This window comes from Procambarus clarkii, chromosome 70, assembly GCF_040958095.1.
Source record: "Procambarus clarkii isolate CNS0578487 chromosome 70, FALCON_Pclarkii_2.0, whole genome shotgun sequence".
Taxonomy (NCBI): Eukaryota; Metazoa; Arthropoda; class Malacostraca; order Decapoda; family Cambaridae; genus Procambarus; species Procambarus clarkii.
The window spans coordinates 27186513-27213417 of record NC_091219.1 but is presented as its reverse complement, the minus strand read 5'-3'; the positions used below and the strand labels follow the sequence as shown (position 1 = coordinate 27213417).

General features: G+C 37.5%; 1 protein-coding gene across 7 annotated transcripts; it reads left to right on the top strand.

Annotated features, from left to right (window-relative positions):
- The first annotated feature begins 537 nt into the window (after window positions 1-537).
- On the top strand, window positions 538-26905 carry LOC123744848 (uncharacterized). Of its 7 annotated transcripts, none has more exons than XM_069311745.1 (4): window positions 538-892; window positions 14912-15077; window positions 15985-16033; window positions 21651-26905. In XM_069311745.1, the coding sequence occupies exons 2-4, from the start codon at window positions 14920-14922 to the stop codon at window positions 22656-22658; spliced, it is 1215 nt and encodes a 404-aa protein (XP_069167846.1). In that variant the 5' UTR covers window positions 538-892; window positions 14912-14919; the 3' UTR covers window positions 22659-26905. The 7 variants fall into 7 exon arrangements, with proteins under 7 accessions (XP_069167846.1, XP_069167845.1, XP_045580982.1 ...); XM_069311744.1 differs by having other exon boundaries at window positions 539-759; XM_069311746.1 differs by lacking the exon at window positions 538-892 and adding an exon at window positions 2340-2357.

Here is a 26905-nt window from a genome sequence, read left to right as displayed (position 1 = left end):
TAACACTAGTGGTCTCGACGAGGACAGTAAGCCGACGGCTTTTTTCATAGGTCCCCCCATGTGCTTTGAGGATTTTTTTCCAGCTGGATTTTAAAATTTAACAGGTTTAACATTTACGGTTTCGGCGGGTAGGCAGTTCCATGGGTTAATAACCCTGTGGTTCTCAATCCTTCACTGTAGCTGGTTGAGCTTGAAACATTTGCTCCTTGTTTGTGTTACATATGACCTTTTGAAGAAATTGTCCGGAATAATTAGTCAGTTAGTCAGCTTGTGGGGGTTGCATCCTGGGCGGGGTCAGCAATTTGACCTTGAGGGAGGGGGGGGGGTACATTGATATAAGCCTAACGTGCATGAATACACTCTGGCTGCCTGTTCCCCCGTCACAATGAGTCATTATTATTATTAAATCTAGGTAAGAGTGTGTGTGGGTGGCGCGGACACTGGGAGCCATGGGAGCGTGGAGCAGCATTTCGACCCTGCCGGCCTCCCCAACACGCTATCCTCTAATAGACCACTGTCTCACAGCTGCTTCCTTACCCACACTTATCTACTGAATCAGTGATACAAAATTATTACCATTATTATTACTCATATATATAATTATTATTAGTAATATTTATACCAGTGATAATATTATATGTTGTGGGAGTTATAGCGTGGGTCCCTAGTGTTGACAGTGGCAGCGGGGCTTCAGGGACGCTACCACTCCTCTCGTTACCGGACGCTTGCTTTGTCTTCTTCACTAGTCACCTACAGCAGGTAACACCCCTCTCATACTCTCCCTCGCACCTCCATACTGACGCCCACACACCCGCCTCCACACCCACACGCCCACTAGAGGCATGAGACGTGGACACGAGGAAGCTCGGCTTCCTCTTCCCGCCCGGGAAAGGTACGTTTGCAATTTGTACTGCAGATTACTTCATCTGGTTATTGCTGGGTGTTAATGATGGCGTTGGAGGCAGGTGTGCTGCCAATATTGTGTGTGCTGGCCTCTAGACACTAAGGGGATGGGTGATGTGCCGGCATCTTGCCTGGCCTTCCTTATGGGTCCATAGAATATCCCCCAGAGCCAACCAAGGGTTACTTAAAGCCCCTTTAAATTCCATAGGTAAATAAGAAATATAACATATTTGCTTACTATATTGTTATATAATGAAATAAGACGTTGATAATGGGCTGCAGGAATAAAAGCCTAGGATTTAAATGCCTTGTGGACATTCATGGTCGTTACCCACAATTTTAACCTTTTGTTATGTCTTGGTAAAAGTTTTATTATGGACTTCACTCAGCACCAATATTATAGTAAGCAAATATTTTATATTTCTTCTACTTACCTAATTTAAGATCTTGAATCTGATCTTGAGCTTGAAATTTGGGTGGCTTTCAGTAATCGTATGGACTATTACTTGCATCACAGGAGAGGACTTAACTGCTCCTTTCCTTCCTCTCTCTGCTGGATAAATGTTGATTTGGCCAAATCTGAATGAAAAAAAATCTGAGTCATGATTTATAGTGATTTTATAAAAATAAATCTGTGCATAAATTTATATAACAAGGTAAATAGAATACTGAAGTCATATCTAGAAGTACAGTATTAACAATAAGATATCTTAAGTCTACAGTGTTATGTTGCTTGACATCAATGCACTTAATGTGTAAAGAGAAGGATGACAACAGTTCCTCTCAGAAATTAGAATCTTTTCCTTTTGAAGATTAAGAAAGCTTAATTTACATTTTTCACAAAATGTGAAAAGTAAAGGTGCCATGAGTGAAGTATATAAATGGATAAAAGGGTACAACAATGGGGATATTAATAAGGTGTTAAATTTATCAGCACAAATTGGATCAATTTTGATTAAAAAAGACATTGGTGAATACTGTGCTAGTTTAGAAATAGGGTTATTGATATATGGGACAAATTCCTGGGAAACCCTACAGATGGAATTGCTGGATTGTGCCAAAGCATAGGTTAGACATGTATGTATGAATGAGTTTGCTTATGTATAAATGGGCATTACCTCCCATAGGCAAATAGGCCTTTTGGAGTTTCCATTTAATCTTCTTAGCATTAGCCATAACAAAGGTCAGCACGTGGCCTCAAACCCTCTTGTTTTATCCTCTGCAAGTTGCTACACATCAGGGAGTTTGTGTGTTCTTGAGTAGTGATTATAGTGGTGTAGGTGATGCATGTTTCAAGTTATTTTCTCTAGTGTAGCTAAGTAATTAAATATATTTTTAAGATTTGTACCTTGGCATGGTTTTTTCCTAGAATACTGGCAATAATTTTATATCCAGGTTAATACTATCAGGAAATTCTTAAGTAATGGAGTGACCCATGGAACCACTACTGTAAGGTAGGTACTGCATATAGATTTATTTATTTTTGCTATACAGTATCTTGTAAAGACAAAATTAATAATGAAGAAAATGAATTAGAATGACCACTTTGGGACTGAGAGGGCTTCAGAAAAGGGATTGGTTGTGTAGTTCGTCAAACACACACACTACAAAAATATTTGAGTTAAATATAACAATAAAGTATAGCACAATAATTTAAAATAAAGCTACTGAATACCATACACGAATATTTGATGTGTTGCTTGATTGCTTCATATAAAATCTTGGAGTAATGTCTAGACTCTAGATGATTACCATATAGGGTATTGGAGTTAATGTGTTGCTGAGGTAGACTCTTGAATTCAAGGCTTCTAAAGAATAGTTTGGCAGAGATTTCGTGGTTTCAGCGTTACTAAAGCAGGAATGCTTAGATTTCCAAATGTGAGCATCCTAAATCCAGCAAACAATTGAAAGTGATAACCATTTCAAACCTTACTGTTAATGTTTGAAAAAATAGTGCATATAAGTTGTAGCACGGTATTTCCCTAGTGCTCAAGTCAGTTCTGGATTATGAAATTTAGAATTTCACCCTCAGGACTGTTTGGATACCAGTTCCACTCTTTTTAAGTCGCGGGACCGTATAGCCTTAATTAACAGAGGCATTGAGTTCTTTTCTATGTTTTTTATTTATCACTGCAGTGTTTTGTTCAATCTTTATACTGTACACTCTGCCTGGTAGTCTTCCTGAGAATAGAGACCATGTAAGGCCAATATTTACTCACAAGGCAGACTGTTTTACCATGTTCTGTGCTTGTGTTACACTGAATATTGACTATTTAGTGTGAAGAATTTAAAAATCCTTTATTATACCTTCCTTTTCACTGAGACACCTGGCAAGATTATTTCTGTGGTGGTTTTTCAGGTTCAAAATTATGCTCTAAACTATGAATCAAGGTACCTTTATGGCAGCAGTTCTCTCTCTCTCTCTCTCTCTCTGTATGCCTATTGCACCTCTGCTCTTTAGTAAGACTATTTTGCACACCTGGCTCATGTTCCCAAAGTCACCCCCAAATTAAACTTATACCAAAGAAAAAATGCATTTAACTGTTAAACAAATCTTCAAAAAATTAAAAATACAATTTGTTATACTGTATATTCAAAGTCGCATGTCACATCATGTGATCTTTAAATTCAATATTTAATGTAAAACTATTTTCAGTTAAAAAGTGTTTTGTTAGCTTAAAAACAAGCCTAACATGAAGGTATTCTACTTCAATTAGAAGCAAAGTTATGAATTTTTTTTTTTAGTATGTAAGAAATTTTTTAATTTTTTCACATTGGCAACCCTGCTGTATGAATCTCATGCATCAGTAGTTTGCATCACTGAGGGCTGACATTTTACGTGTGTGTGTAAATCCTTCATCCTTCAAAATTTCATGTAAATTGGAGTTGGTTGGAATAGGAGCTGTGATTATTTACCACCCTATAGTTTCTTTCCAAGGCATTGCTGCATCACAATACACTTTTTTTTAATTTGATATTATAGTAATTTCCTTAATATACATATCTGAAAAAGTTGACAAAATACAGAGGGACTACTATTGGCATGAGAATACGCACTGCTGACTACGTATTGCTGACTACATATTGAGAGATGTGTGGTTTGACATGCGAGAATGATAAGAATTTTGTAATATAACCTATCACTTCTAGAGGTAAAAAGCCAGCGTTGAATGTAATAAAATGCCATTTTCTAGGTGAGACCCAGAGGCTCCCCAGAGCTATTCCGGGTTGATGTGTATATATGTTAGACCATGGCAACGGTCAATCGGTGGAGTTCTATGCCTATCAGGGCCCTCGAGCCAGTACCTGGCCCTCCCTCGGAGAGGCACGAGGAGTAATGGCCTATAGACACCCTCCCATTTAGTTGAAAGCAGTTATGTCTGCCATCTACCAGGTCAGGTATCCGGAAAGGTAGGAATAAAAAAAAACTACAGCTGGTTAAAAATTGCAAACTGAAAGCTGAACAAGCAAGCAGAACTCCCCAATTAGAAAACAAGCAAACAAGCATGACATCACTACAGCCACAGTGCCACTGCCTGCACAGTGTTTTTGATATCCAGCCTCTGAACTGGGGTTGGGTAGCCGGCACGAGAGGTTTGGGGCCCCTCCTTCCCAAAGCTATTAAAATATAAAAAAATATAAAATGGAATATACATACATATACATAAATATTTGTATATTATGAATATACATAAAATGGAATATACAAAAAATATAAATTGGAATATACCACATATATACTTATTCATAAGTCAAATATTGACTATAAGCAATAAGTCATATATGTGCTGTCTTGTGCGAGAGCGGGTTGTTGAACATTCAAGCACAACCCAGTATACCTCCGGGGAGCCTCTAGGTCTCGCCTAGAAAATGGCGTTTCATTACATTCAATGTTGACTTTTTACCTCTGGAAGTGATAGGCTATATTACAAAATCCTCATTATCATTCTCGCATGTCAAGCCTGGCCCCGGGCTGGGGTTGGGGGAGTAGAACTACTCCCAGAACCCCATCCAAGTACACTGGTACAATTACTAGACTGCCATGCTTCCAGGCATGCTCGGTAGTGGATTTTATTGCTGCGGCTGCATGAATCTGTGTGGTTGATACACAATATACTATGGTACAGTGCTGTTTATACTGATTAATACACAAATTATTGTATATTGTATAATATAAAAATCAATGCAGAGGACCTTCTGAAATCCAGATTACTGTATATTGTTCTGGACCTGATCTGGATTTGCATGAACTTCAGCTTCAGAACCTTGTCTTTTTTACCAAATTTTCCTGACTTTTTACTGCAAACTCAGTGAAGATGAACTATTTAACGGTATGCTTAATGGGTTTCCCCATGGCACAAACTATACTTCCTAATATTGCATCCATTTACAAAAATAAGCAAAAAACACATTCAGATTATTGTAATAACAAAATTGCTACAATTTGGATCCAAATTTTTCCCACTATTGGCAAGTGCTATAGCAAAAGGATACCCTGTAATTTCATTGATGTATGCTCAAGATTTTCTATGAAATATTGGAACCTGTTCTAATTAGTAATTGAGGAGTGAGCTATATTGTTCAGTGGTTAACAGTTGGGTTACAACGTATTGGACCAGAGTTTGATTCCTGGACAGAGCGAGTCATTTGGGCATGTTACCTTACATCTAATAGCTCTGTTCATTTTACAATAAGCAGGTAAGAAGAAATTTGTTGGTCATTGGGTTTGGGGAGACAATGTGCCTAATAGATTTCTTGTCCTTGACAATGGGAAACCATAATCATTTTCCAAAAAATATTTCTGGCAATTTATCTGCCTAACTCGAACCTCCACTGAACGACAAAAAATGCACAAGAATAGCAAAACTTCTGTAACATGTAACCTACTGGAAATTACTTAATGATATTAATTTCACTGCCTCCCCTTTCAGAATCTGGATGTTTTCAGACATCAGACATTTTGAGGGAAGAACTAAAATGCAGACATGAATCCATTGTTTAAAGGAATCCATTAGATAGAGGTCCAGATTTTGGAGGGTGCACTGTACTCTAATAATATATTAATACCAAAGAGCATTTACAGAAAAATAATATCCGATTTTCATACAGTACATACTGAACAGGCAGCCATCGACTTGCACAGTACATTGGTACCCTGGTTTTCGAATTTAATCTGTTCCCAGAGATGGCTCGTAAACTGAAAAATCTCAAACCTAAACCAATTTTCCCATAAGAAATAATGTAAATTGAATTAATCTGTTCCACACTCCCAAAAGTATTAACTTCAAAATACTGTACTGTACATTTCATACATAATACAGTACACACATTTTGTACTATAGTATGTAAAAGTTATAGCTTACCTTTATTGTCGACTCTTGTTGGCATATGGAAGACGGTGAGGGGGGGGAGGAGTAGAAGTGTTTGTTTGGAAGGGGGAATCCCCTTCCATTATAACATCAGGGAGTGATGACTTCTCTGGGGTATTCTCTCTCCTACGTTTTGCCTGCATACCACTGGGACCTGGTTGTGGCTTACTGCTTGTTTGTTTTACTAAGTACCTTTCCATAGAGACTTGTTTTTTCTCTATGGTCATCCTCACATGTTTTCTTAGGTTGAACCTTACCACTGACTTTTGGGACCCATGACGTGGTATATAATAATTACCTGTACTTTTATGTTTAGAAACCAAAAAAAAAAAAAGCTGAAAAACAATTGAATTCTTTACAAAGAATTCAAGCGCGATCGTCACCAGGTGAGAGGCACTGGTAAACAGAAGCGCAGTCGCCCATCCCACCAGGAACCACATGCTCGGTCGACTCATACACGTATCGATAAACTCGCAAACCGGAGCAAAGTTTGTACAGTAAACAATTCAAATTTTACAAGGAAATTGAGCCCGTAACCCAAAAAATTCATATAGAGGGACATTCGGCAACCGAGGTTCTACTCTACTGTACTATATTTGAGATAGGTTATGCAGTATGTGGGTAAGCACTTTCATTCTGAGTTTCATAGTTCTGTGCATGGAATGTATACTGTATAGGCAAATGCCAATATTATGGGGGTTAAATGGGCATTAGTGTAGTTTTATATCCGGTGACCCATGGGGTCTACAGCAGTCTTGTGAGCTTGTCATGGCTACTGTACCACATGCTGCATTTTTTGTGTTTTACAAACTTTTGAATTACAATAGATTACTGTAGATTCTTGTATATTCTGGACTTCATTATGTACTGGATTTGTGGCTGGGAAGTGGACTGAGCATTAATTATTAATGTTCAAAGAGATGTTTTATGTGAAAAATTTCACTGTTGAAAGGTTTTATAATAAATAATGGTTATTCATTATATACAATAAAATCACAGTAACCTTGTACTGTACAGTATATCTGTGAGAAAGTCTTCAGAGCATAATGGCTGTATCGTCCCAGCATCAAACCAAGGTGCTGGTTCAGTCGTTCTGTCCTGATCCAAAGATTTTCTGTTATTCATACCAAAGAAAGTGGGAATTTTAATTTCCATTATTAAGTGGAACTCCAGTGCCTTTTGTTAACTGCAAAAATAACTCAAATATAGTACTGTAAACAATTCACCATATGTTAATATATATATATACTGTATGGTGAATGTATTCTTGGAACGTACGCGTGCGGAACCGATATGCCTTTATTTCTTTTCAAAACAATCCATGCAGTGGAATGGTTAACTATTTTGTGTGTACAGGTATTGTACAATACAGTACAGTACTGTGTTTGATTTGTGTAAGGTTACCAAAAATTAATTTTGGGATAAATGTTTTTCTTCTCCATTTATATATAAAAAAAATTTCCATTTTTTTTTTTTTTTCATACTGGCAAAATTTTATTTTCATTCTATGAAAAGCAGGCCCAAATAACTGAATACCAGACAGTAAGGGTTCTCATTTAAAGAATATCATTAATACAACTAATAATTGTAGCCACCAATTTTTTTTTATTTTATTTTACATTTCTAACACCTTATATCTATAGTCCTGATGTCTTCCAGCCTGGAGCTCCCCATCAGGGGCTGGCTGCAGCAGGAGATTCACGAGGCTCTGTCACCACACAAACCTTTGTCTTAAAGGCACTCTTGGTCCTTCTTCCAACTCTCATTCCTTCATGTTTTGTTCCACTCTTCCCTTCTAAGATTCTTCATTTCCCAACCTGTCCTCTCACTTAAAGTTTTTATGGAATCTATTACAAATGCAATGTGTTAGTACACAATAAAGCTCTGTAATATTGATGTTTTCTATGCATCATCCTCGAAAGGTTAGGTGGGTTGCTTGGGTTTGTATGCTTCTGGTTAGGCACCCCTCTCATTACTTGAAAGATTCTGAAGCATTCTACTAACATGTTCAGGCACTTAAGTGTGTAGTGCTTTACCCGCTCCATAACTCCACATTTCATTCCCACATACATCTCCTATACTTCCTCATTACTGTATCCATTACACATGCACCACTTCTCTCGAAAACTAAATTTCAACTTCAAGCGCACTTGATCACTGTCCATTCCCATACAAAAGTTTGACTTCCCTATGTCAGGGCTGGAATTAATATACGTACTACAGTATCTGTCCTTTCATAGCTCCTATACTGGCACTAATTCGTGTCTCTTCCCATTCGTCTCCCTCTCATTATCCTCTTTCTTATTTCATCTCTCATACTACCATTTTTATCTTACATGCTGAAAGAAAATGCTTTGTGCAAGATTAAAAGAAAGAAAACTGATAAATAGGATTAAAAAACAAAATAAAAATATACTTGGATGGAAATCAAAAACAAGGAAAAGCAACACGCACAGTACTGTACCTTGAAACACTGTACAGTGTTGAGGTCCTGCCTCCCACCTTTGTTCCACCACAAATAATGTACTGCACAGTACTGTACCTTGAAACACTGTACAGTGTTGAGGTCCTGCCTCCCACCTTTGTTCCACCACAAATAATGTACTGCACAGTACTGTACCTTGAAACACTGTACAGTGTTGAGGTCCTGCCTCCCACCTTTGTTCCACCACAAATAATGTACTGCACAGTACTGTACTAACGAGGTTACCATGAGGTGGGTTGAGACTAGGATGCATTACGTTACTATTAAAAAAAAAGTACTACAGTAATGATCTTATAACAAAACTTCTCCCAACACATCTATAGCCTTGCCAGTAGGAATACAATTTCTTGTTCCTTATGTACCATTAGTAATAATTAAAAAAAATTATTGAAAATAAAATAGTTTTGTACTTATCCGTACAGTACAGTACTTTATAATAAAAGAAATGGCCGAACCCATACACATACACCCAATCAATAAGTATACACACAATAAATAAGCATACATACAGTAAATAAGCATAGTAGTACTAAACAAAGAGTTTTGTATTTTAGTCACAAATTTCAAAACAAAAATTACTCCAACATTTATTTTCCTATTCAATACAAATATGGATTTTTCATGTTACATTTACAGTATAATAAGAATTTTTTTTTTTTTTACATTAAAAACCACACTTAAATTTGTACAATCTGAAATAAAGTAACAATTTAGTTCCTTTTATTATATTAAAAATAATTACCCAAATATCTCAATGTATTGGGCTAAAAATAATTCAAAACCAGAGAATATCATTAAGGGCATAATTTACTTTCTATCTTGTATGTTTTAGGTTGAAATAAATTTGTCCTAAATAAATAAATAAATTAAATATATACATACACAGTATATATATAATATACTATGGGGTACCACCTTTGGTTGTTTGTAGGGACCCTTAAGCCTCGAAGACGATGATATGCAGCACCCGGGAGAGCCTTGTCGGGTTCTCGCGTGCACTGGCACATATTCTCTGACTACTAACTCTGTCATCTATGAATGGCAGCATTTAATGAGGATTTCTATTATCTCCTTTCCATGTATGAGTTTGATTATTCATCAGGATCCCTATCTCACCAGGATTTGTTACTGGGTACTATTTGGTGCTTTGGATTCGTTCTTTTTCTGGAGGTTTCTGTTGTGTTTTGCCATTTGTGGCTTGAGCGGATCACCTTCATTGATAGCCTGCCTCTTTTGGGTTTGGGTCTGCTTTGACAGTTTGGCTGCATTTTAAAGTTCGTTACGTACTAGTTGGCTAACATTCCTGTCTTCCTTTGGGGCTTGACTAGGTCTCTGTCATACCCGAATGCTTGGTTGGCAGGAAATAGTACTGTCTTTCATATGTTCTTGGGCAGGACTCCTTATTTTGCATTTGGAGAGTGCCTGTTTACACTCTCCAAGGATGTAGGTATGTGACAGCTCCATGCACAGTTGCCTGTGCTTTCCAGGGTCTTTATTGTAAATGACCACAGGGCTTGTATGCACCCTGGCAACAATCATGCATTTCTGGGCTCTCCTGGAGCTTCTTAGGCTAAGTTCTGTGGAGATGTAGATTTGCTGCATTCGGTCCCAGATGCAGAGGCCTTGCGGCCTGTGGTGTCAGCTTCAGAGGCTCTACCTACAATGCCTTAGGTAGTACACGTCACGCCTACCCCTATCCTTAGGTAGGTGGTGGTGGCGTTCTACTTGGCCCTCTTCATGTGTTGACAGGCTGGGGCTTGGGCTGCCTAATGATGGCTAACGGTACTAATGGGTTCAAGCTAGATTTGAGTGAACCAGTTTTGTTCGAATCATTTGTGGAATTGTTTAGCAGTTTCGAGGCTTCAGTTACCATGACCCTTGCAGTTGTCTGTAAAGCTTTACTGACTTTATGGATGCTGTCCAAGTGGGGTGGCGGATTGTTACTCCTTGCACCTATGTTGGGAGGGAATGTCCAGATTCTGGCTCTGGTCCCTGGTAGGCCAAGAACTTCTGCGACTGATGTTACTCAATATCTTGGAGCAATCTCAGCAAAATGGTTTCAGGGAGTCACGAAAGAGGCATGTCACAATGACATGCCTCTTTCTATCAGAAAGAGGCATGTCATTACATTCTATTGTTTTTGTTTAGGGGGGGGAGTTATAAATTAATGATGTATAGTTAAGCATAATTTTCAGGCTTTTGGCCAAATTGTGACTAGTTTTTTAAATATATTATTTTATGCCAAGTCAGCAGTTCTTTGCCTCATCAGTCCCTCTAACCAATACACTAATCTGAGCTTTCTACCTTTTCCCATTCTTCCCCCCCCCCCTCCCTCTTGCTGCCACAACCAGCCACCACGACACTAACACCAGAGGTGCACATATACAGGGTAACATCAGCAACATATGGGAAAATGGCTAACATTAGAACAGCATTTAAAAACCTACATAAGGATGCAGTAAGCCTATGTAAAACCAATGCTAGATTATATTGTGCTGACATGGAATCCAAGGTCAGCATTAGCCAAGAATTCCCTGAAGGCTAGTGCCAGAACTAAGAGGGCTAATTACGAAGATAGGTTAAAGAAAATTACTCTCATCCTTAAAGAGGAGGAGCAGAAGGGATGTGATCATTACATGTAAGATACTGGAGAAAAATAAACAAGATTAACAAGGTCAGCCTCATTCAATTTAGAGAAATTAGGCCTAAGAAGACAGGGATAAGCTGGAAATGGTAAGTAGTTGAAGACGTATAAGGAATTATATGTACTCGATGTGGTTGGTCAATAAGTGGAATGCACTGAAAGACGTCGTGGAGACCACCTTCATCCACAACTTTAAGGACAGATTTGACAAAGAATTTGGACTTCAGGAATGTTAATCTAAAATGTAACGGATACAAGAAGGCTTCAAGAGTTTGATCTCGCTTCTATATTCACTGTTAGTCAAGCACAACACAACCACCACCATAATCACAAAACAGTATAATTGCACCACTACAGCCTCTACCACTATAACCACAACAAGGATACAATCCCTAGCAGTAACAACTATCAGCCATAAAATTACAACTACCAAATGCAGCTTGTCATCACACTTGCTATTATCACTGCAACACTCACCACAGAGCAGTTCATCCCACTCAATGAGAAGGTGGACGAAAATAGAAGAGTAAAACCCTTGGTCGAATAAGATTTGTAGGGTAGAGAAGGAACATACCAGATTAGCAGACAACTAGGCACAGAGGACAATAAGGGGGCACTTAACAGGTAAAAATAAGTACACAAGAGCCAGGAAGGAAAGTGAGAGGCAATTTGAAAATAATGTTGCTGCAAAAGCTAAGAGCAAACCAAAGTTGTTTTATCACACGAGAAGGAAATCGGCAGTAAGAAACTGTGATCAGGCTGAGGTGGGAAGGAGGCATTCTTGTGGAAAATGACGTGTGTGCGGAATTCTACAAGAGGTCTTAAAAAAAAACCAGTGTAGAGATGAGAAATGATAGGTTATCTTTGTGATTTCGGGGCTTAGCATCCCAGAGGCCCGGTCCTCGACCAGGCCTCCTTTTTGTTACACACTCTCAGGTACCTATTTACTGCTAGGTAACAGGAGCATCAGGGTGAAAGAAACTGTCCATTTGTTTCCGCCTCTACCAGGGATCGAACCTGGAATCCCGGGACTGTGAATCCATAGCGCTGTCCACTTGGCTGTCAGGCCCCATAAGTAGCCAGAAACAACGTAGAATGATTTTGATACTTAAAAAAAAAAAATGAGAAAAACACTGCTGGTAGAACTTGAAGCAAGAACATACACAACCAGGCTTAATATCACCATATCTGCTGAAGGTGGCTTCATGAGGTACTTTGTATCCCCTAACTTAAATTTTCAATAAAACACTTCATACCTGTTTACTCCCAGAAATTTAGAAAAGGATAAATGTCTGAATATTAGGGAAGGACTAAATTATGTCACTCAAATGTATTCTTTTTGAAGTGCTGGAAAGAGTAATCGGAATGAGAATAATTGATCCCCTGAAGAGGATAAACTTTGTAATGGAAAGTCAATGTGGGTGTAGAGGGGAAAATTGTACCTGACAAACTTGATTGTGTTCGTTGAAAAGGTTATCAAAAAAAGAAAGCTAAAGTAAATGGCATGTCAAAGAGCATTTGATGTGCTTTGTGAAGAATGGCCTTTGTTTAAGATGAAAAGATAATCTGGGATAACTGGAGAAAACTAAATTGAGTAAGGGAGTACTGTACTTGACGTGAAACTAAGGGTTGAATGAAAGAAGAGGGGTCGAGCGGGAGGGATGCTGCAAGTGGGGTATCCTAAGGATTGGGTTTGGGACTGTTGTTCCTAATACTGTACTGTATTTATAAACTTGCAATTGTCAATACTGTATTTTTTGATGATGTAAAGATAATTATAAATGCGAAATGTGAGGAAGACTGCAATTACAGGAAAACCTAGGTAAACTCTAGAACTGTTAAGCCCTATTGACTATTAAGCATTGACAAGGGTAAGCTAACAAAATTGGAAAGGGAGATAAGGAGTACAGAATGAATCCAGACCGTAAAGGGAAAGCACCAATAGGAATCTGAAAAAAAAAGACCTTAGAGTGGACATAGTTGCCTCGCCACCAGTAGAGGCACATACAGACTTAATAAATAGGGTAACATTGGAGCATGTGGAAAACTGACCAATATTAGGACTGCATTTACAACCTAGATAAGAGCTCTTCAAGACAATATATTCAGGTAACTTGAAGCCAATATTAGAATACACAGTACTGACATGGAATATGTCATGGGAATATCAATCGGCACAGTTGGGTTACAACTGAAAGGTTCTGAGGCAGAGTCCTGTGGCTAAAGAGAAAAGCTTGATCACATTGAAACTGTTCACCTAACAGTAAACAGGTAACTTAGTTAGGCATATGTTGGGCATTGCATCCTGGGGGAAGGTTGGTAGTTGGCCTGGGGGGGGGGGACCTTGATAACCTAACAGGCCTCTTGTCCTCGACAGTGGGAACCATTACTTGAAAAGAAAAGATTTGCAACAAGAAAAGTGCTAGAATTAATTGGACTAAACTACGAGAAAATGATTAGAGAACTGAATCTCACAACCCCAAAGTAGGGAAGGACCTGATGGAATATGATCACTTCATACAAGATACTCATGAGAATAGACAAGAATAGCCCTTAAAGTGAGAAAATAGAACAAGAAGACAGATGTGGAAACTGGAAAGGGTCGCGTCCAAGAAGTGTAAGGAAATACAGTACTTGTATAGTACACCCTTTATGAATAGTCAACACATGGAATGTGATGAAGGAAGAATTCATGAACATATTTAACATATTTAAATGTTAACATATTTAAGGCCAGATATAACAAGAAATTTGAATGCCAAGGAAATTAAAATTACCATATTTAAGGCCAGATATAACAAGAAATTTGAATGCCAAGGAAACTAAAATTAAAATCACCAGTACAAAGTATAAAGCGCTATACTTCCAGATAGTCACTGTTAGGTAGCACATCCATCACCACCTCACAACCATCACCATAGTATACCACTCCACTAATACAATTATTGCTGTAACCTCCATTACAACCACAATTATCACCATAACCAATACTACCCCTAAGCAAAAATATCATAATCACTGCAACTAGATTACAACCACTGTTACAACTACCATTCATAGAACCACTGCTAACAAACTTGTAGAAGCATAATTAAACATAGAACCACCATCAAATGCACAGATACCATCACCACACCACAACTGCTACAAACAAAATATACTACCACAGTCACTACACTCACCACTTTACAATAACTTTAACCACAATGCAAACCAATGAATACAATTGTCTATAACCATTACCATGCAAGACACTATTTGCCATATAATACAACCGCCACCATGCAACACCATCACTACTCCAACCATGCACCATCACCACCACCCCTACCATGAATCACCACTACCATCCCCACCACGTAACACTACCATACAATGTATTAGTTTTTTTTGCGCTAATGGTGTAACTTGAGTACGAAAAAGTTGGTGTTAATTGAAAGGTTGTAAATGTCAGTATAATAATAGCTACCCATTTTCAAGAGTTCACTGTAAGCTATACCTCATTTACAGGAAGAATAATGACGAGCATGGGGAAAGTGGCTCTGGAGGTACGGGAATTGTACCTGAGCAAGTTTGTAAAGATGAGCCCGTACATCTGCAACGCCATGTCACCACGAGTTCTTCTCCTACGGCTCAACCCAATGATGATAGACAAGTACACCACGGAAAGCACAGGGTTTGTTTTTCACTGACTTGTATAGGCATCTGGACTCCACTGGCCTTTGTTGGATGGGACATAATTGATGGGTTATACATCATGCATGTTTCAAGCAACTACTGAAATGAAACACTTTATTATCATCGTCTTTATGCGTGAATTGTTTACCACTTCTCTGCTGATAATGTTTAATATGTTGAAAGGAAGTCTTAGTTCAGTTTGTTGTTACTTTCAGTTCTTTGATAAAGTCCCAAATAGCTAGTAATATCTTACTAGATTCAGAGATAGGTAGGTGCTATAGCATAAACAAACTGAAAAGTGAACGTGCTATAAATATATTCAGAATAGTGTCAACATCCAAGGTCCATGACTCAAATATTTTACCAGCAAATTGAAGAAATACTGTACTGTCAAAATAAAGGTGGATGTTTGCAAGAAGAAATGCTTCAACTTCCTGCAGTTGGTGCCAGATTAGCTGGTTGTGATCATATGAGCTTGCAGGTCTCTAGCAGTAATAGACTGACCAGGTGATCACCAGGGAAGCCTAGCCTCAAGCCATACTTCAAGAGTGGGAAATAAATGAAGACTTATCATCAGGTACATCACAGAGGGCGAGGTATTGCATTGGCATTGAAAAAATGAAACTGTAATTGTATTATTAACAAGGAATGTGAAAGGGAGGTAGAGGTTAACAAACCTGTAAAGAATGGTACAGTACTGTATACCCATTCCTTGGCAGGAAGCCTTGGACATAAGTGAAATAGTTAACTTAGTTTCTGGATGTTAAAATGAACTGTTTAAGAAATGTAAGCACCTATATTTAAAAAATATAAGCAAAAGTGGCACCTCCCTGTGATGGATCCTTCTAAACAAAGAATAACATTCAACCACCAGATCTCTCCTCCAATTTTTGTTTATTTTTCAGAAACGGATCTGGATTCTGGGGCGCTCCTCCTAATGATCAGATATCAAGGGAAGTAATTTCCAGCAGATTTTTTTTTGTTTTTTTTAATTTTGTATACTGTACCGTGTATTTTTTGTTGTAAACTCTGACAATCACTGAACATTGTTGAAAATACCAGAAATGTTCTGAAAATAACAAAGAAGCTATGTCTCCTTAATTACTTAAAAGTACAGGTTCCTAAGATATTTCATAGGAAATCTTAAGCTTGTCAGTTTTGGGTATAGGAAAGTCTATGGGCTTGGTTCATTTGGTGTCTATGTTTGTTGTTAGCAAGAAACATAATGTGGACCATTGGGGTGACCAGTATCACTCTCCAGAAGAGGGGCACTCAGATGGCAGACCTATGTTACACTTGTCTAATATTATTGAAATAAAAGGGGTATATAAGGTAAACACTAATAATAAAAATGTTTATACTGAAGAAATTTCTTCGCTATAATGGGTGATATGACTACCTGGCCATCTGGGTGGCTGAATACCTGGTGTCTCGTATATCTTGCCACATTTATATTTTGGTTAATATTTTGATGAGTACTTACTGCATCAATGACCATATTTAGAATGGTGGAACACTCTTTGCTACTTGCTGTCATACACACACAACTTTATCCATGGTATTTTCATGTATTTATGTATACTCATTAATAAATATTGTTTGATTCAACTTTCACTTATTTATTGTGAGACTTGGTATTTAGTTAGGTAAAGTAAAGTAGTCTGCCTCGTCAGCTCATACTTGACCCCACATGCTCTAACTCCAAAATTAATTTGTGCAATTTTTTTCTTAAATTGCTTACTTGCATACTTCAAATTGCTTTACTGCAGTTATGACTGGCTCCTTCTCAAACAGGAGACATCCCTCTCATTGCTGTGTGAAGGATAAGTCTTAGCTGAGATAACAACAGCCACAGTTGAGAGGAACAAGGGGGCAATAAAAGAGTTACATAGTTTGTTTCTAAGTGCAGAGTAGCTATTGGTATGGAAAAAGTAACAGTACTGTATGTACATAATGCATTGTATTACTGTATTGCCAAAATCACAACACATTCTACTATTTTACATAAATGCATTTGTATTGTATGCAGACAATTCGATCTGCTGTAAGCAAAAGCCTCTATATTAAACGTAAGCAAAATACAGTATGTTTAATATCGGCTAAATTCCGGTATCACAATACATTTATAAGTTCCTGTCCCTTCACAAATACCTAATAAACCTTGCCTAGTCTACCTAGGCAATCATGTAAGAAAACAGTGTCGGAAAATAGAGATGTCACATACGAATTACACTCCTAGGTAACGCATCAAGATAAATCCTTTGCCTCTTGAACATAGCTGTATAATGAATCCTAATGTTTTATAACCCCTGCATTGTGCTCCTATTTATAGCTGACAATGCCCATGTGCAAGAAAAAATATCTAAAAATGTTGTTGTTTCAAAAGTGTTCAAATGTGTTCCCTGATCACAGTAAAAATTTAAAATTAAAATTATACAGTATATCTTGCCTGTGAATGAGCAAAGAAATTTCCTGATGTCACCAATTCATGCTCACTTCTGTTACAATATGTCTGAACTATTTGGTAACAATTTGTTCACCAGGGTATCACTTGATGTTCTTTCATAATGAACAGAACATTGATGCACACAAATATGCACACCAAAATGTTTTATGTATTTTACATTAAATTTCTTAAGTTTTTCTGAAGTTTCATCAATATTCTCACTCACTCAATATATACATTCTTATGCATCATTATGAAACACAGATTCTGGAGTGTGTGATACTGAAGCAATTCACACAAATCAGGGCAGTGCCACATTCTTTGCACCAGATGTGAATATTTTGAATGCTTTTGGCCTCTTTTGTGTGCTCTTACAAATACAGTACAGTACTGCTGGAAGGCAAGACACCCTTTGAAAAGCACCAGTGATTTGTCAATCACCAGCTTTTGACCTAGCACGTAGAAATCCTTATGCTTCTCGTTCTGTTCACTTAGGTCATGCCTTCCCTTCTACGGTCTTATCATCTGCATTCTGGTTTTCATTATACAGTATTCAAAATTCAAAATCTGAGAAGCAACAGATACCTGTCATGAGAAAAGTAGTTTCCAAAAATAGGTGACAGGACAAGTGTCTGTTTCAATAATTCTGGATGTGTTTCACTGAATGATTCATCATACAAAGGGCAAGAAATATAGTTCAACTACAGTGGTGTCCTTCCAATGCTGCAATTGTGAATGTCGTACTATGCCCTCGGTTCCAATTAGTTTGCCAGCGTATCTGTTCATTTCGTGAACAATGTTTCATAAGCGGTATGCAATCAAATACTCCATTTCACTCATGTCATTACCAGTTCATGGGAAAATGGTGTTGGACCGGTGTTGCATAACCTTAGGATTTGCCTATCAGTCTAGACAGTCTTGGAGTGCCCGAACAGTACTATGAATGAATAACAGAGTTAAGTGTTAAAATCTTGCTATTAGCACTTTCGGTTGATTGTAGCCCAATTGATTATCATTATCAGTTAAATATGTCCCATGTGTATATTGTTCAGTTACTGGAAAATGGCCAAGTTCTACTTTTTCTGTCTCTGGAACCTACCATTTTGTTAATTTCTCTTAAATTACGTGTGCCAAGACAGCTCCTTGTCTTATAACTCCTTTGTTAGGAACGGGATGACAAAATAAAGCAAATGGTTTTTTACTTTCTAACCTTGGCTGTACTGAAGCTTCAAACTGCTGCTCATCTAGAGCCAAACAGATAATGCTAATCTGAAATGTAAAAAATATAAATGTCACAAGCATTGTTGCGAGTCTCCTTCAATTGCATTTCTAAGTTAACTGGGAAGTTGTTTACTGTCTATTTATACAGTTATTTACAGTCCAGGGCTTCTTCAAAGAGCATTGCATTAGAGTAGTAATCAATGTTAGGTTTTGCTATACTGATGAGGTTTTCCTTTATAACCTTTGCATTCTTTCTTTATATCCTAGCTCCCACATTGTTTAACCATGACTAAATAAAGTGTTCCACTAAAGGTGGGCATGTTGAGCATCTCTGAGAGATGTTACACTAGTGGTATTAAGATTAGCAGCATTTATTGATCACGAGCTGGTAAAGATGAGGATAAATTTAAACTATTGTGTGGTGGTGATAATGGAAGTAGGGTGCACTTGTGTAACGTATTGGCCAGCTACTCCAAGGTGCTTTCAGAATGCGAGTAAGACAGAAGATTGTAAGGATGATAACATGAGTGAGACCTAAGTGATCAGTGGCTGTAATGAATGACCTGCACCAATTTAAATTACACCATGGTATATTGTTTGTATTTAACATCTTTTGGTCATATTAAGCAGCAAGTGGCACTGGGTGCTTAACACTAGCGTATGTTGAACCAGCCTTCTGCTTGGTCACTTATCTAATTTGATCCATCATGCTTGCCTCCTTGCTCAGCAAGGTGTATATTTTTATATATTGTGTGTTTTCAAATTATTTAGTGTATTATAATTATGATGTTTGTGTCAAATTGCTCAGAAATAAATGCTCTAGAGCATAGATACAATAAGAAACACATCGTGGTCCTCAACTTATAGCAGAAATACGTTTCTTATTTTCCATTGGAAATTGATTGGTCATTACCTGGAACACTAGTTTCCTTAAGTGCAATGCTATAAATGCAATAAATATGCTAAAAAGGGGTCATATTTAAAATATAATGTTGCATAAACAGATTTTATTTACCCTGAACATTGGAATTGCCTTTCTTTTTGGATTTGTCAATTATTGAGGAGAGAGATTTAATTATTGGAAAATGAGGATGTAGAAGGTAATAACTCTAGCTTTTCCGTGTCAGAAATAATGTAACAAGTAGTTGAAAGTGAATAGATTGGGGATAATTGAAAAATGGGAAGCGATAACCCATGTGGAAGTACAGAGCTAGAGAGGAAAAGGAGAGAGGATGAACATCATAGAGGGAGGAAGAGCAAGATGGAGAAAGGGAGGTGGAAGAGAAAATAAGAGGAAGAGTAGAGAGAGAGATCAGATGAGATGAAGGGTAGAGCTGTCATTATCTAATTAAGTATTTTAAGACAAGAAATGGCACTCTTCTTATTTTCCACGGTTATCTCTACTTGATGATAATATACAATCACTGCAATATCTTTTTCCTTAATAAGTATATTCCTCATGGTGCCTTTCACTCCATCTCTTAACAAATGAATCCTTCTCTTGATAATTACTTGATCAGATTTAAAGATTGTTAAAAATAAATTAAGAGATTATTCATTTATTATTATATTATACAGGTTCATGTTAAGTCAATAAAATTAATGGACAATTATTTACCCTTGAGTTACCCATATCAACACTATAAGAATCAGAATCACTGACCAAGAAATTGAGATCAATATTGTGGACTGCCCCTGAAATTTCACAACATATAATTTAGGAACACAAAATACGTCTCACCCAAACTCACCAAAGGTCTCGGTATAAGTTTAGAGAGGGGGGAGCACAGTTGTCAGTCAAGGCTCCCTCCTGGCCTGGACACGCCTGAGTAGTATCCAGCCACCAGAGTTGAATCCTCAATGGTGGAGCCCCTTGCTCCACCTTGGAAATAAATCTGAAGTGGGGAGAGGGCTCCATCTCGGAGGTAAATAAAATCTCTATCTCCTCGTCAATGTGCAATTGCTCGCCTTGTAAAGAGAAGCCAAGAGCTAAGCTCCATCCCCATGTGAGAGAATCCCCATGTACAAGTATCTTGTTATCACACCAGATAAGGCAGCTAGTTCGATGGATAGAACACAAGCCACCATCTGCATCCATCAGCTAAGCATAACTCAAGGCCACCTGACACAACCTAACCTTCCCCCAACCTTGAACATTAGCACCTCTGAGGTGTGACTTTGCTATTGTCAATGACCGACAGACTGATGACACAATTTCTTGAGTAAACTGACTCTGCTTATATCAGTGAATAAAACATTTGTGGTGTTACAATAATAGCACTGGTGTTCCCCTTAACATGTTCTAAAATTGTATCCTTGTCTTCATTACTGGTGCTTAATGTTGAGTGGCTTACTCAATACACACGTGCAATCTGTGTTAAAATTTCTCCTTGCTTTAAGTGCATTATTATGTCCACTTTTGTTTCTTATGTTAGGCCTTTTTTCTTTGAGCCCTGATGTGCCATCACTAACACTCTCTTCTATTAACCATTATAAAGTGTTTTGAACTATTTTGTACTCGCCAGGTATTGGTTCATTGTGGTCCTCAAGTCTCCGTTGTATGTGCCAGGTGTTGGTTCATTGTGGCCCTCAAGTCTCCGTTGTATGTGCCAGGTGTTGGTTCATTGTGGTCCTCAACTCTCAGTTGTATGTGCCAGGTGTTGATTCATTGTGGTCCTCAACTCTGTTGTATGTGCCAGGTGTTGATTCATTGTGGTCCTCAACACTCCGTTGTATGTGCCAGGAGTTGGTTCATTGTGGTCCTCAACACTCCGTTGTATGTGCCAGGTGTTGGTTCATTGTGGTCCTCATCTTGACAGTTTCCTTATATTTTGCATTTTTGTTATGATTCCAATTATTATTCAAATTGAGTTTAATATTTTAATTGCATCTTTTCTCAACAGGAAGAACGATCAGTTCATGAGTGACGAGGAGGAGGACTGGTTCTCCGCAGTACCTGATGACTGGGAAGACGACAGCAAAGAGTGGAACATGAGTTTGCTGGAGCCAATTGTCCAAATATCGGATGAGAGTAATTCAAGGCGAGGAACTAAGAGAAAGCGCGGGGGCGGCAGGGGGTATGGTAAAAAGAGAGGGCGTTTAGCAGTTGATGTTGACAGAGCAAGTCCAGTTGAAGACGTGCCAGTAAAACAAGAAAAGCCAGATAGCCCTGAGCATATGGTAGAAATCCCTCCAGATGTGTCAATGAACATATTACCCAATGTAGGTGCATACACTGCTCCAATCCCCGTGTATCCTTTGGCACCAGCTGTTTTACCACTATATATGGCGCAGTCACAGATGTCATCAATGCTCCCCACTGCAAATTACTCTTCTGGGAATCCTGATGATGTGCTGAGTAACTCTGACCGTAACAGTGTTGCCACAGTCCAAAATGCAGGGGACGAAACAGGTTATGCACACACTAATGTTGAAGCAAATATTAAGCAAGAAATTCCCGACTCAGATAATCCTGATCAAGTAATTGCAATGCCATTTCAAAGTGAGCTTCAGAATGATGGCTCTTGTTTGATGCCAAGGGAAGTTGTTACCGCTTCACCGCTGCCAGCAATTGAGGATTTCTCGGATACAAGATCAAGAAACCGAAATAAATCTCAAGAACAAGCAAGTGCTAGAGCATCAGGTTCATTCAAGGATCAGTCACTCAATATGGGTCAGAAAAGTCTCAGAGAATTAACAAATTTGTTAGTCAAATTAAACAACAAGAATCTACAGTGCGATGAAAAGATTCAGATACTCAAAGAAGAGTATGACAGAAAGGTGGCAGTTATTGAAGCCGAGAAGAAAGCCAATGAAAAGGAGCTTGACAGTGTCTTGTCTTTAATTCAAAATTGGAAAGAGGGATCCAAAGGTGAAACTAGTAAAAGATCTCGCAAAACCACTGAGAAATAGATGTAAGGGATCATTGATGATCAAATTGTATTTTCTACTGGCTTCACTAATCACTTAGGGATGGTAGGCTGTGGGACACAGTTGAAAATTGCTGATATAGTTTGCTGTGAACTCCCATTATCAACTACAGTGGCAAATTTCAACTGTGGGACATTGAAAATTTCCACTACAATTTGCAATGATTGATAAATTCCTTGACAACTGTTATGTGTGCTTTTTCATTTATTATGTTACTTTGTAAACTGAAGGTACTGAGAGACCTGTATGTCATAGTCATGTCATAATTAGCAGGACTGGTGGCTGGATTCCTTTGAAGTATCTTTTTTTGTTTAAATTGTTGAGGCTCTAAACTTATGCATATTATTCACAACATCTATTTTTAAATCATTCCATCATGGTAAATTTACACCCATGTTTTGCTGGGGAGGTGTGGACTACACACTGAAATGTAACAAGTTTGTTGCCTAGCCAAGTATTTTCTCTATTACCTATTTCAAAGGTTGAGTAGTATTGATATATTATTTAACATTTTCAGTTTGCATATATTAATAGGCTTTTGAACAGTGGGCCTTAGGAGAAGCAAAAGATGTTTCGTGCCTACATGCAGGGTTTTTTGGCTATGTTCATGTGTACACACCACCTGCTGGTCTCTATTTTTCCCACTTTTTTTTGGTATTCATATATTTACTTGATTTGTTATATTGATAAAAATATATGCCTGCTAAAGCAAGCCTCATTTCTGAATACTTTCTTTCAGTTCAAACAAGTGGTAACTACCTCACTTATTTAATATAAAAACTGGATTTGGAAAACACTAAAAGCTATTCCATTTCTAATTGATCTTTCAGGTTCCACCACTATAACACAATTGATAGATATCAGGAAAGTTTTCTTGTTCATAAGAAACATGATTATAAAATAAGTATGTCTGCGATCAAAGACTGGGCAGCGTTGAACAGTTGGACACCATTCTGTCACTGTTCTACACTGTTAACCCCCTAACAGTTATTGGGGACCTGAGTGTAAAACAATTTGTGAATCATATTTTAGGGAAACTGTTGTACTCAGTACCCTAACTCGTTCCACTACCTGCCCTAAGGCCTAAATCCCACTAACAAAAATATAAAGCAAATTACTAGTGAAGGGTTTGTTATAACATTTTATTAATATTTTGGTATTTAGTGAATTCCTGAAAACTGTACCTTGAGTTAATTTACAGAAAGAAATTTGTCCGTTTTCCCCATAATGTTAATCTAATCTTTCCAAGTGAGGAGCTCCACACATGAGAATTGAGAATGGAGTAATGATATATTACAACCCAATTGTAGATGCATAATTCCAAGTTAAGAAACACTTGTTCTGACAGAGAAAAGTGCTGAATACTATATATATTTTATGTATTAGGAGTATTTCTGTAGGTAAATGGAGACTAATTATGAGTCAGTCAGGGTATGTGTTGCAGCAGTGTCATTTGCGTCTAGCTGTGGCATAGTAAGTTTATTAGGATATTTGAGGTGGTATACGAGGCTAGGGTATATCAGTGAGTTATCAATTAAAAGGTTGCCAGTGTGGCAAAGCATGCCACATATCTTGGCTTTGTTGGATATCGAGGGCTTGTGCATCATCAGTACTGTTTAGATTGATAAGGATTTAATATTTTTAAGGCATGCCTTTTAAATTGGCCACAAATTGTAGTGGTAGTGTATGTAGATACATAGTGGGTACAAACTTAGATTTTTATACACTGCTAGAGCTGCTTCAGTTGCTTGCTGTGGCCACTTCAAATTAGCCTGGACAGCCATGTGTCTACACTAACATTTGCACCCCCTTGCACATTACTGTGTAAGTTATCACTGGGTAAATAGATCATGGAATGTTTTATTTTCCTTCGTGTTCCCCAGTGACTGAGAGTTCATGTCAAGTGTGGTTACTGACACTGTGTTTTGGTACAAGTTTCATTGCAGGGTATTTTAATTGATATTTTCAGTTGATTTTTAAATTTAAAGTTTTTTAATAATGAATAATTAAAGGAGTTGAGCAGCAGCAAGTAAGGGAGTAGTGTTCTTCAGCCAATTTATTCAAATTTTCATTCACTAAATAGTTTTATTCCCTATTTTTATTGCCTGCAGTTTCTTTTGCATTGGTTGTACTTTGTAATATAATTCTCTCCAGCCGTCAGGACACTTTGGTGTCAGTCACCAGTTTCACCAGGGTAGTAAAATGGACATTGTTTGCATTGTCTTTCCAGCAACCAAATTTACAATTTTCTCTACTTTTTACTTTTTTCTTTGCCTGTTACTAGGCTTCTGAATTTTCCTTGTTTTGCTTTTTGACACTACTTAACCATTTACCCAATCGTTTAAAAACAAAGTTAATATCAGTTTCTCGCCTTCGGTAGCTAAACAACAAGTAACACTGCCTCACGTTTATTATAGCAAACCAGCTGGTGGCTGCTTCACACCTGTCATAAGTGAACCAACATCAGTTTCAAGTGCTACTAATGTCTCATAAGGTTTGAGAGTGGCTGAAATGTGTTGGAAATGTGAAGGACACCTCTATCAGGAAAGGTGAATCACCAAATTGAGTCGTCTTTTAGTAGTAATGATAGATATGGTAAAGAGAGTGTAGTATAATAATTTTCACATTACTGTATTGTCTTGCAAGACACCACCAATTTTTTTTAAACATGCAGTGAGAACTGTCATGACAGGTTGCACAAGTTTGCATCACCTGACTCAACATGTAAAGAATATTTAGCATAATATATAACAATAGGGTTATTCTGTATAGGGTTAGAAAATATTTGTGTAAACATAAAACAAAGTGTCCATCATTGTCTCTTGTAAAGCTGTTTAACTTTATTTCCATTCTCAATTCCTCCCTCCCCTCATGGGGGTGTGGCATCGATATTCATAGCAACATAATGAATGTGAGGTCAAGGTCACATTTATTTAAAAAAAAAAAGTTTCTCTTAATGCAATCATGTATAGTGTGTGGAGCAGTATTTTTGTATTTTATATGGAATTCAGCTGTAAAAGTTTGCATTATGCAGTAGAATATATGGCATAGATTTATGAGGTAGCTTGCATTGTGTTGAGTGGCCATTTTGTAAGAAAGTCATTTGGGTTCAAGAAGAAACCAATTTCCTATACAAAAGACTAGAGTCAACCTGCTATGTTGTGTTTCCATAGCAATGTGTAATTGGTGCGTGCACTTGTCTCTGGTGTAGGGGGTTGTCTGTATTAAGTAGTGTGTGCCTTCACAGCATTTCGGTTAGGAACACAGTTCTGCGACACTACGCTGTATATATGCTAACTTTCAGATCTGTAACATTTACATTTTATTTGAGTGGAAAAATGTTCTTAAGTTTTAATATACAAGTGCATTTGTGCCAGAAATTAACTGGAAATACTGTAGTGCAGTAATGCCGATTCATTTACATATTGGCATTAAATTTGATGATTGTTGGTAGTAGAAGAGATATTATTTAAGTTAACAACTGAATGCCACCTGATTTATCTGAATAAAAGCCAAATGGAAATGCATGCAATATATTTTCTTAAATATAATAAGTGGAGCCTGTAACGAGGTAGTGGGGGATTTGAGAGAGCCAGTTTCCCTAAAAAAAACTGGCTCTTTTTAACTTAATAGGAATTCTCGTTTTTTATGAAGATAATTCCATTGAGGATACTCTTCTGTTTGTTGTATTGAGCAATATCTCTTAAGTTCTAATTCACAAATTACTCATTTAGTGTCTAGAAATTTCAGTTCAGTACTCTTTGTAGTATCAGTACAGTACCTGTAATTAAGTACTGTACTCAACATCTTGAAAAATTAAGTTGTGAAATTTATTTTGTATGGTAAATATATTTTTTAAATACAGTAAAGGTATGCAAATTGCATCAGTTTCGAGGTTCTGCTCTAGCTGCTCTTGTGGTCCATGGCAGCTGTGGAAACTTATCCTTTACCTCCTAACAGGTGACGTAATACTGAACTGCACTCAATATTATGCGTAAAAAATATTTGCTTATGAATGCACACAGTTGATATGGGAAGTAATATGCATTTCATTCCTTAGGTGAAAGGTATTTGATCACGAAGAGAATAATATGATGGCTTTGCATACTTTATCAGGATAGCTTCCTCATTTCCTTGTACTGCTCTTTATTGATAATGAAAGTGATATAATAATCTTTACCTATAATGTGAATGTATGAATAGTACTCATAAAAGATACTGTAATTAGA